This window comes from Oryx dammah, unplaced genomic scaffold (assembly GCF_014754425.2).
Source record: "Oryx dammah isolate SB20612 unplaced genomic scaffold, SCBI_Odam_1.1 HiC_scaffold_2, whole genome shotgun sequence".
NCBI lineage: Eukaryota > Metazoa > Chordata > Mammalia > Artiodactyla > Bovidae > Oryx > Oryx dammah.
In genome coordinates this window covers 15,920,506-15,932,925 of record NW_024070186.1, presented here as the reverse complement: position 1 = coordinate 15,932,925, position 12,420 = coordinate 15,920,506, and the positions used below count along the sequence as shown (strand labels likewise).

General features: G+C 45.9%; 1 protein-coding gene across 1 annotated transcript in view; it reads left to right on the top strand.

Annotated features, from left to right (window-relative positions):
• The window catches only part of BACE2 (beta-secretase 2), a 104,397-nt gene that overhangs the window by 35,774 nt on the left and 56,203 nt on the right, over positions 1-12,420 (top strand). The window contains exon 2 of the mRNA XM_040232263.1: positions 7,781-7,869. Within this exon, the coding sequence (XP_040088197.1) occupies positions 7,781-7,869 (89 nt within the window). The remainder of the gene's footprint in view (positions 1-7,780; positions 7,870-12,420) is intronic.

The window sequence follows — 12,420 nt, the reverse complement described above, 5'->3', positions numbered from 1 at the left end:
CAGGATACAGTCCATGGGATTGCAAGAGTCTGACATGACTTAGCGACTAAACCACCAGCTACCTGGGGTCAGGATCCGGTCTTCTCTCATCCTGAGTCACCTCAGGGAGCACTGCAGGGTCAGCTGCAGCAGTTGTTGGCTTGATCATGGGCACCGTCTTCCATCAGGAGTTCCCTCAGGGCTCACCAGCGGGGTGGCCATAACGTGATGATCTGACGGCCACAGCATCATTTGTTTACTGATATAGTATGCATGTGTGATAAGTCATTTCAGTTGTGTCCTACTCTTTGTGACCCCATGGCTCCTCTGCCCATGGGATTTCCCAGGCAAGAAAACTGGAATGAGTTGCCATTTCCTTCTCCAGGGGATCTTCCTGACCCAGGGATAGAACTGGCGTCTCTTATGTCTCCTGCACTGGCAGGCGGGGTCTTTACCACTAGCACCACGTGGAAAACCCTCCTGATGTGACAGGCAACAGTTTTCATTCACAGGAGGCTAATCTAGGGTTCAGATCCAGGTCTACCAGAAGCTAAAGCTGATATTTCTCATGCGATTCTCCTTTAGAGAACATGCTGGGTGTATCCTGGGACCACAGGTCAGAAGTAAACTGGGAGCCCTCATCCCGTGAGTGGGCATGCTGCTGCTGCTAAGTCACGTTGTAGCATATTTAAGCACGTCTGCTATGGGTGTGTGATGAAATCTCAGCCAACCAGAGAAATCCAGCCTTTCCGCTCATCCTAACAGGGATGGGTTGTTCAAAAAGTTAAAAAATTCAATCACAGAGAAGGCCCTCCCTCTAGGAACTGTCACATTTCCTCAGTGACAGATTTCAGCTGCAGAGATAGTGGCAGCTCCCGCGTCCAGGAGGATTCTGATTTGGGGGTGACTGTTAGTTTCCTAAAACAGGGACCATCACACCAAGCTCCCTTCATCCTACCACTTCCTCTGCCAGTCTCAGCCTGCCAAGCCCGAAGCAGTCAGTGAAAAACTGCCACTATATTCAAATTAGTGCAGGTGATGCCCTCTTCCTCCCCCAGCATCCCCCTGGAAGTTAAGAGTTTCCCAAAAGGAGCCAGGGAATCCATTCACAAGCCTCTGGACTGTGTTTTTCTAGTAAGAGCCCCGTCTGCAGGAGGGAAGCAGACACACTTACACATGCTTGTGTGTGCACTCACACACAGAGCCTGAATAGATTGATAATCAAGTCCCTCGTAGCTAACTTCTATAACATCTGTTTGTGTTAAGTGGAGCCCTTTGAAAATGATTTTTTTTCCCTTCTCTATAAAAGCAACCTTAATTTTAGAACGTGGAGAAATGGTGAGTGGCAATTATTTTTGCTTCCTTCAACAAGACGTGTTTCAGTAAATGAGCTTCATTTCCAGAATTGAAGCCCTGAAAGAACCTGATTAGCAAGATCGGCGCCTACAATCATGTGTAATAACTGTGGGCAAACAGCCCTGCAGAGCCGGGCTGGGAGGACCCCGCTGCTGAGGGTTCTGCTTGCTGGCAGACTTCAGCAGATGGGCTGCTAATGTAATTAGGAATCGTTGTGTGAAATGAGCCATTATTTAAATTATCTGCTAATTTTCCTATCTATTAACCTGCTGAAAAAGAGGCAGTGGTATCTGAGGAATCTCAGGCTGCTAATCACTAACTAGATGAAGAGCCCATTCTTCACTTTAATGCAACCTTTCACCTTATTACAGCAATTAGCAGATGCCTTTCTGTGGGGTTATTGCCCAATGCATCAGCCAAAGATTGAGAAGGGACATTGGGAAGACACATACAGTCTACAGGTTTTCATAGGTGGAGATATTTGGTCTCTGGGGCACATGAGGCAAGGTTTATGTGAGCCAGCCTTCCCTGTGTCTCTCTACCCCAGACACTGGTGGGAGCATAGTGGTGAGGCAGGAAGGAGGAGATGACTAGTAATACAGAGCAGACCCTCAGGGACTCCCCGAGGCACAGGGCACACTCAGAGCCCTCCACCTGGGGAGCAAGGAAGTGGAAGCTTCATCAACTGTTGTGTATTTGGGTTCAGGGCTGGTCCCAGGAGTGAGCACTCATTCTTGTATTTCAGATCTCCCCTGGAAGCTGGGGAGCTTTTGGGGGGAGGGTGGGTACAATTAAGGCTTTCCTGGGTCCTTCCCAGTAAAGGAGAAGGACCCACCCTGTGCCCTGGATGTTGGAAGAGCCCCAGCAGCTGGAGTGAGTGTTGGGGCACACAGAGAGTGCCAGCACCACCACAACCACCACCCCCTGCCCTTGGCCACCATCTTATTCCTAACTCTGGTTAGCCTTGGGTATTTAAAAGGAAACGTGTGATTATTTTATATTGCTGTTGGTCAGTTGCTCAGTCATGTCTGACTGTTTGTGACCCCATGGACTGCAGCATGCCAGGCTTCCCTGTCCTTGACTATCTCCTGCAGTTTACTCAAACTCATGGCCATTGAGTCGATGATGCCATCCAAACATCCCATCCTGTGTCTTCCCCATCTCCTCCTGTCCTCCGTCTTTCCCAACATCGAGGTCTTTTCCAATGAGTCAGTTCTTTGCATCAGGTAGCTGAAGTGTTGGAGCTTCAGCTTCAGCACCAGTCCTTCCAATGAATATTCAGGACTGATTTCTCTTTGGATTGACTGGTTTGATCTTGCAGTCCAAGGGACTCTCAAGAGTCTTCTCCTGCACCAAAGTTCAAAAGCATCAACACTTTGGTGCTCAGCCTTCTTTATAGTCCAACTCTCACATCTATACATGACTACCAGAAAACCCATACCTTTGACTAGATGGACCTTTGTCCTCAAAGTGATAGCTCTGCTTTTTAATAGGCTGTCTAGGTTTGTGACAGCTTTCCTACCAAAGAGCAAGCGTCTTTTAAGTTCATGGCTGCAGTCTCCATCCCCAGTGATTTTAGAACCCAAGAAAATAAAAGTTTGTAACTGTTCCCATTTTTTTTCCCCATCTATTTTCCATGAAGTGATGGGACTGGATGTCGTGATCTTAGTTTCTTGAATGTTGAGTTTTAAGCCAGCTTTTTTGCTCTCTTCTTTCACCTTCATCAAGAGGTTCTTTAGTTCCTCTTCACTTTCTGCCATAAGGGTGGTGTCATCTGCATTTCTGAGGTTATTGATATTTCTTTCAGTGATCTTGATTTCAGCTTGTGATTCATCATATATCAACTGGGAAGTCAAGTTAGCCACCTTTGCCAGTTCTAAGAAAAGCTCAGTGAAGTCTGTGCACAAACGTATCAGGAGTTTGGCCTGGCAAAATCTCTCCAGCTCCTTGGCAGTTTCCCCTTCTTCATCAGCTTTCCACTCCTAGGTGGAGCTCGTGTGAGTCCCCTCCCCATCCTATGGACCAGGTGATTAGCAAATTCCCATTAGGAAGATGACTCCAGAGACTAAGAAAAAGGGCTCTGCCCTCAAGCAACTTACAAGCTCCCTGAGAGAAAAGATGTGGGCCTGGGAGAAATGAGAGGCCAGTAAAAGGCATCAGACAAGTGAGGGGCCAAAACTCGGGGCCCAGTGGTCAGAGGGGAGAGGGATGGATCAGGGCTGTCACTGAAAGGCCTTTTGGAAGATGCAGGACTGCCTGGGTCTCAAAGACAGCACTGTGTGTGGTTTGTGGTTGAACTCTGCCAGCTGGCAGGGAGTGTGAGAGGTGGCATATTATTGTGTCAGAACAAAAGGAGAAAAGTAAAATCCCATGAGATATGCCATTTTAAAAACAAGAAAGCATTGTCTAGGCACAACAAGGCATGGAGATAAAGTCCTGACTGCCCCCAAGAATGTCCCTAAAGGAATCTTCCTGAAGAGTCTGTTGGCTTCAAAGTGCTCCAGGACCAGCCCTCGGCCAGTTCCTTGGGATGTCAGAGTTTGTGTCAGTGGCCACCAGTGACTGACCTGTCTCCCCACCTCCTGTTGAAAGTTGTGTGTATACTTACCATGTCTGTTCAGTCGTGTCCAACTCTCTGCGACCCCATGGCTGCGGCCCTCCAGCCTCCTCTGTCCATGGGATTTTCCAGGCAAGAATACTGGGTTGCCATTTTCTTCTCTGGGGAATCTTCCTGACCCAGTGATTGAACCCTCATCTCCTATACTGTAGGCAGAGCCACTAGGGAAGCCTAAAAACCGGTAGTTTGACTATTTTAGAGTCTTCATATGAGATCGTGTAAGATTTGTCCTTCTGCGTCTGGCTTATTTTACTCTGCATAATGTTCTCCAGGTTCATCCATTTTGGTACACAATGTAAGATTTCCTTCTTTTTTAAGGCTCAGAGTAGAATGGTGGTCTCCAGAAGGGTGGAAGGAGGTGATATGGGGGCTATTAGTCAAAGGTATGGCTCAGACTAAAATGAATCTACCTGCAATGCAGGAGACCTGGGTTTGATCCCTGGGTCAGGAAGATCCCCTGGAGGAGGAATAGCAACCTACTCCAATTCTTGCCTGTAAAATTCCATGGACAGAGGAGTCTGGCGGACTACAGTCCATGAGATCACAAAAGAGTCAGAGATAACTGAGTGTGCACACACACACACACACACACACACATATCTGCCAGTGAAAATCTCTCAGTCCCCAACTTTTTCATTTATTCAACAACTGTTCACTGAGCATCTAGGAAACGCTGGGCACTGTCCAAGGTGCTGGATGGATGAAGGATGATGAACCAAGGTGGGCCCCTGTGGTTGGCTCACTCTCGTGGGGGTGCCTCATGCTTGGACGCTCTCTGGAGAAGATATACTGGAGTGTGAAAAAGATGCACAGTGGGGACCCGCTTCTTCCATGAAAGAGCCCCTGGAACCCCAATATTGGCAAAGAGATTAGAGCAGTGAAAAGCCGGCGACTGTCAGAATGCTAGACCCTTGCTCTTTGAGAAGGCAGGTTTTTGTCCTCGTTGCTATGTTCTGGAAGAAGTAGAGTGTGGTTCTGCTGGAGGCTGCTTGGTATAGGGAAGGAGGTGGGGACTTCCAGCTCTCAGCAGTGTTTCTTGTAAAATAGGGATGATGGTTCATACACGCTTCTGATTCATCTTCAGTTGTGCTTTGAAAGTGCAGTGCATTTCCCATATTTGTGTGTGTTTCTGTGTCCATTTATGGGGTTGAATAATGTCCTCTGGGGTAAGACTATATTTGCAATTTGAGTTGAACCCAAGGAGGCCAGAGGTGATGCTGGAAATTCCGCAGATAAGGACACAGCAGGGGATGTTGTGTGTGTGAAGTTGGGCAAGGCGTCCAGGGGAACGATGCACTCACTAAGCCTTTGCCTGTCCATGCTTTCAGGGTGGATCCTATAAAATTTAGAGGACAAGTGACTGTATTTTTTTTTCCCTTTGTGATTAAGACTAAGAGTTACAAAGAGAAAGTCATGGCCCTGGCGAGAATTCAATGTGAAAAATGTCTATTTCCAGGTCATCACACAGAAAAAGGTGTTGGCGGCTCAGAAACATTACTTGAGGCCCCACTCAAAGTGTTTACTGCTCCCTAGAAATCCATTCCTTGCCTGACTCTGTGGCTGCCTTGTTTACTCTCCTCTAATCCTGTCCTCTAACAGCAGCCAAAGTGATGACCGACTTGGCCGAGCCGTGACTCCAAACTGAATTTTCTTGAAATCTGGCTTCTGCTGACGCAGCTGGGGAGTATGACGGTGCCCAGCGCCTGGGCAGTTAGAAGTCATCTGTGTAAGATAATGCTGTCTGTGTTTTGCTGTGACTTTCTCTGTTTTATATCGCCTGCCTCTGCAAGGGGGGGCCATGTGCTGCAAGGCAGAAGTAAGGACGGGGGTGTGTGGAAAGGACGTGCTTCTAATGTGATGCAGAGGCGGCGGGTGGAATTCCATACCCGGGAAACAGTGAAATGTCTGTAGCGCACGTCCCTGGTCACTGGGGCCATTATGCCCAGGAGAGCAGTCTGGGTCTGCTCTGCCTGTGGCTGGTTATGCAGGAGCATTGAGTGTGGATGTGGGATGCCAGCCTGGGAACCTGGGCTTCCAGGCAGCTGGTCTTTCCACACACATCCTGCTGGGCTGTTAGGTGTGTGTTTGCCGGAGAGACTCGGGAAACACTTGTAAAAAGGGCATGCTTTCCTGAGTGTCATGAGCCTGGAATTCTGGGTTTGTTTTTGTTTTTTTCTTTCTTGTTCATCTCTCTACTAGTTTCACTTAAGCAAATTAAAAGTTCATCCTGCCTTCAGGAACCATTTAAATCCAGGATGTGAAATCAGAGCTGAGAACATAGGCCATGTGAGTTACATGTATTATTAGGTCAACTTGGACTGTCTGCTGTCAGGACAATGGACTTCATTCCAATGACGGGTGAGATTCCGGACCTTGCTGACTGCCCATATGTGATATTATGATTGATGTGAAGAAATACATATTTATACAGAGAAATAAGTATTTGGTCTTTGTCTCAGGAACTGGCACAGGGCTCCTGAAACCCTTGGAACTTCCTCAATAATAAGGGTGATAAAGGTGCCTTTGTTTTCCATAACAAGTCCCTTTCAACCATACCTGAGGTGTGTCAATGAGATGGCTTTTGAAAAGTCCCAAAGGATGGGGAGCCAACCCTGAGAGTAGATAGCTGGAACCTTCAAACTCATTTCTGGGGAAAGGAGAAGAGTTGAAGGTTGAATCAGTCATCAGTGGCTCATGATTTAATCCATCAACCCAACAAATACATGTTCAGTTACTTCATGTTCAGTTGTGTCCAACTCTTTGCAACCCCATGGACTGTAGCCCGCCAGGCTCATCTGTCCATGGGATTTCCCAGGCAAGAATGTAGTGGGTTGCCATTTCCTTCTCATATATATATATACTTTTAATTGTGTTCTGTCTGAAATCAATGCAAACACCTATGTAGTGAGACCCTTCAACTTTTATAGTGACTATGTGCTCATAAATGGAATTAAGAGAATTCATTTCCTAAAGTCACAGTGCATAAAGGGGTATTTACTGCCTCTCAATTCAGTATGAGAAGCCCAAAAACATGTTGAGGAGAAGAAGCCAGAACCTCCTGCCAAAAATCCCACATGATGCCATTTCTATAATGCCCAGGAACCAGTGAAACCCATCCATAGTAACAGGAATCAGACAGTGGTTGCTTCTGAGAAACAATGGGGATTGACTAGAAAGGGGCATAGAGAGGCCTTTGGGGAATAACAGGGATTTCTGCATCTTGGTTTGGGAGAATACCATGTCAGAACTCACCAGTGGAAAATCTAAGATCTTTCATTTTTGTTGTATGTAAATGATAATTCATTAAAACTTTAAAAAAAAAAAAGTGATACCTCTGGCAGTTGTTTCCAGGTCCTGTGCAGCAGAGATGAGGGAATACCCACTGCCAGAAGGTGTCTGGGGAGGTATACTGGGTGCGTGGAGTGGAGGTGGGAGGTAAATGAGGATTTTCAGGTGAGATTGGAAAGGCAGGAGGAGGGCTACCCAGCCAAGTGACAAACCAGCCGACAGTCCAGGGTGAGAAAGGGCTTTGCCTAGTTACCAAGTACTGCTGGCTGGAAAACGAAACCCCACTTATTCCACTGAATTTACCTTCTTTTAAGGTTTGATGTGTATCTGAAGCTAAACTGATCTCTGCCCTTGCAAGCTTCACAATGGACTGTGTTCAGAATTCAATTTTCTATCAGCTTTTTAAAAATATTTCTAATCGATACGATTTCTCCAAGTAACAAATTGTTCTCAGCACTTAAGTTTTAAGAGAAGTATTCAAGAGTGTTGCCCTAAGCAAGTAACCTAATGGTTTCTCTGTTTTTCCCTTAAAAATAAAAGTTGCAGATACTCGTTGACACCGGAAGCAGCAACTTTGCCGTGGCTGGGGCCCCGCATCCCTATATCGACTCTTACTTTGATGCGGAGAGGTGAGTGATGGGTCTGTGCCTGGGGGGCGGGCCAGGCTTGGGGGCACCAGATGGATGCTTCAAAAGACACTGGGAGATGCAGCCGAAAGGCTGTTTCATTTTAGGGAGGACATGTTCATGTATATATCTGTGTATGTATGTGTATGTGCAAGTATCTGTGTGTATGTGCATACAGTGGTGTGTATATTTGTGTATGTATGCATGCATGAGTGTATGTGTAGGTATCTATGTGTACATGCATATGGTGGTATGTATATTTGTGTGTGTGTGTATTTGTGTATATGTAGATATCTGTGAGTACCTGCACATTGTTCAGTTGTCATGTCCAACTCTGCGACCTCATGTACTGCAGCACAGCACCAGTTTCCTCTGTCCTTTACTATCCCCCAGATTTTGTTCAAATTCATGTGCCTTGGGTCACTGATGCTGACTATCTCATCCTCTGCCACCCTCTTCTCCGATTGCTTTCAATCTTTCCCAGCATCAGGGTCTTTTCCAATGAGTTGGCTCTTTGCATCAGATAGCCAAAGTATTGGAACTTCAGCAACAGTCCTTCAGTGAATATCCAGGGTTGATTTCCTTTAGGATTGACTGGTTTGATCTTCTTGCAATCCAATGGACTATCAAGAGTCTTCTCCAGCACCACAATTTGAAAGCACCTGTTCTTTGGCACTCAGACTTCTTTATGATCCAACTCTCATATCCATACATCACTACTGGAAAAACTGTAGCTTTGACTATACAGACCTTTGTCAGTAAAGGGATGTCTCTGTTTTTTAATATGCTGTCTGGGTTGTCATAGCTTTTCTTCCACAGAACAAGCATCTTTTAATTTCATGGCTGCAGTCATCATCCAAATTGATTTTGGAGCCCAAGAAAATAAAATCTGTCACCGTTTCCACTTTTTTCCCTCCTGTTTGCCATGAAGCAATGGGACCAGATGCTATGATCTTAGTTTTTTGAATGTGGAGTTTCAAGTAAGCTTTTTCCCTATCCTCTTTCACACTCATCAAGAGGCTCTTCAGTTCCTTTTCACTTTCTGCTATTAGAGTGGTATCATCTGTATATCTGAGGTTGTTGGTATTTCTCTCAGTAATCTTGATTCCAGCTTGTGATTCATCCAGCCCAGTATTTCGCATGGTGTGCTTTCAACTCACTTGAGTCTCTCAGTCGTGTCTGACTTTTTGTGACCCCATGGACTGCTGCACACCAGGCTTCCCTGTCCATCACCAACTCCCAGAGCTTACTCAAACTCTTGTCCATAGAGTCAGTGATACCATCCAACCATCTCATCCTCTGTTGCCCAGTTCTCCTCCTGTCTTCAATCTTTCCCAGCATCAGGGTCTTTTCCAGTGAATCAGTTCTTTGCATCAGGTAGCCAAAGTATTGGAGTTTCAGCTTCAGCATCAGTCCTTCCAATGAATATTCAGGACTGATTTCCTTTAGTTCGGACTAGTTGTATTTTCTTGCAGTCCAAGGGACTCTCAAGAGTCTTCTCCAACACCACAGTTCAAAAGCATCAATACTTTGGTGCTCAGCTTTCTTTATAGTCCAACTCTCACATCTATACATGACTACTGGAAAAACCATAGCCTTGACTAGACGGACCTTTGTTGGCAAAGTAATGTCTCTGCTTTTTAATATGCTGTCTAGGTTGGTCATAGCTTTTCTTCCAAGGGGCAAGTGTCTTTTAATTTCATGCCTTTAGTCACCATCTGCAGTGATTTTGGAGCCCAGAAAAATAGTCTCTCACTGTTTCCATTGTTTCCTCATCTATTTGCCATGAAGTCATAGGACTGGATGCCATGATCTTAGTTTTTTTAATGTTGAGTTTTAAGCCGGCTTTTTCACTCTCCTCTTTCACTTTCATCAAGAGGCTCTTTAGTTCTTCGCTTTCTGCCATAAGGGTGGTGTCATCTGCATATCTGAAGTTATTGATAATTCTCCCGGCAAACTTTATTCCAGCTTGTGCTTCATCCAGCCTGGCATTTCGCATGATGTACTCTGCATATAAGTTAAATAAGCAGGGTGACAATATACAGCCTTGATGTACTCCTTTCCTGATTTGGAACCAGTCTGCTCTTCCATGTCCAGTTCTAGCTGTTGCTTCTTGACCTGCATACCGTTTTCTCAAGGGGCAGGTCAGGTGGTCTGGTATTCCCATAGTTTACATGTAACTTAAATAAACAGAGTGACAATATACAGCCTTGTCATACTCCTTTCCCAATTTTGAACCAGTCAGTTTTTCCATATTCGGTTCTAACTGTTGCTTCTTGACCTGCATACAGGTTTCTCAGGAGACAGGCAAGGTGATCTGCTACTTCCACCTCTTTAAGAATTTTCCACAGTTTGCTGTGATCCACACAGTCAAAGGCATCAGCATAGTCAATGAAGCAGATGTTTTCCTGGAACTCCCTTGCTTTCTCCATGAGCCAATGAATGTTGACAATTTGATCTCTGGTTCCCCTGCCTCTTCAAAACCCTGCTTGTACATCTGGAAGTTCTTGGTTCATGTACTGCTGAAGTCTAGCTTGAAGGATGTAGACTTGCTAGAATGTGAAATAAGCACGATTGTACAGTAGTTCGAACATTCTTTGGCATTGTTTTTCTTTCGGATTGGAATGAAAATGGACTTTTCTGGTCCTGTGGCCACTGCTGAGTTTTCCAAATTTGTAGGCATATTGAATGCAGTGCTTTAGCAGCAGCATCTTTTAGGATTTGAAATAGTTCAGCTGGAATTCCATCACCTCCACTAGCTTTTTTCATAGTAATGCTTCCTAAGGCCCACTTGACTTTACATTCCAGGATGTCTGGCCACACCATCATGATGCACTGAGTGGTGTGTATATTTATGAATGTATGTATATGTTTGTGTATGTGTGAGCATCTGTGTGTACGTGCACATGGGGGTGTGTATATTTGTGTATGGATGTATATATCTGTGTAAGTGTAGGTATCTGTGTCCATGCATGTGATTTCACACTTAAGTGTGCCCATGATACACACTTAGTGGTATGTATATTTGTGTAATACGTATTTGTGTAAGTGTAGGTATCTGTGACCATGCACATGGTGGTGTGTATATTCGCGTATACAGGTATATATCTGTAAGTGTAGGTATCTGTATGTACATGCACATTGTGGTATTCACATTTGTGTGTGGTGTGCATGTGTGGCAAGACATACTGAGTGTGTAGATCCGCTCCAAATGAATCCATTGCAGGATTCTCCTAACAGCCTTGGTGTGTTCTCATGAGCTCTGCTTTATAGACATTCAAGTCAAACTTGAATGTTTTGTGGTCAGACCTGAATTGCAGGGAGCTCGTGACCCTTTGACATTTGTTGGTCCCCCCCTAATCCTCCTGAGGAGGTCGCCTGAGCAGGGCAGGGCTCATTGGATCTGTGTGTGAGACTGTTCTGGGCAGTGGCCTGGCATTGCTTGGAAAGCCACCTTTGTGTCATCTGAAGTTTGGTGGCATCAGTCAAGGTGTGGGTCACTGAAACCATTTCTGTGCTGGGAGGTCTTTGTGGTGAGAGAAATCTATGACTCACTTGGAAAGGACACACTGTGAGCTCAGAGCACTCAGGCCCGAGACACGGCTCTGAGCTGGCAGCTGTGGGCGGGGCTGTGAGAAGGAGCAGAGCCTGGATGGAGGTCTGGCTCAAGGCCAGCTCTGTGTGTCCAGGTCCCTAGACTCTGGGCCCTAGGAAGCTTCAGATGGTCCTTGTGTGTGTCACTGTTCATCTCTGCAGGAGCCCACGAGGTCAGAGTCACTCTGCCCCAGATACTTGTTGCTGCCCTAAATGTATGCACATTTTAATTTCATATCCATTTTTTGTGACCCTAAAATTTAGACTCAACAGATAAAACCAGTAAGCTGCCACGTGGTTTGCTGTTTAGGCTCGGGAACAAGCATGTCACATTTCCCTGCTACCGATGCCCTTCGTGTCTTTCCTTTCCCATAGTCTTTTGTTTCAGGGAATAAGCCCTATCTTTTCTGAGGGGGGTAAAAAAGAAAGGAAACACAGGAGAGAAAGTAACAACGGGGGAGGTTCAACAAATCCCCAGCAGCATTAATAAGGCAGTGCCCGTCTCTTCCTCCATGAATCTTGGTCTTTGTTTTGGTGGCACAAGGAGGCTACCTGTGTGTCCAGCTGGAGGGAAGGATGGCTGGTGCTTCATGGACCCCTCCTTCAAGGAACTTGGAGCTTAGGTTATGACTCACTGTGTTGATAACCTTTGATCACCGAAATTCCAGGTGCACCTCCAGGCTCGTGATGCTTTGTGAAGACAGATGTGAGCCCTGGAGCTGTTCTTGGGACTTCAGATGCTTGTGAAGTGGGGCATGGGCTGTGCAGCCAGGGAACAGAGGCTGGCTAAAGAGCCCCCAGCTACCCTTTGCCCTTTCCCCACTCAAACTGTGATTCATCCAAATCCTCTGCCCCCAAACAGCCCTCCCCTCAACTACTCCATCATGTGACAGATTTTGAAGTCAGTCCAAACCTTTCATTTTTATTCATAGCACAGGAGGTCTGGGAACCAAGAAAGTG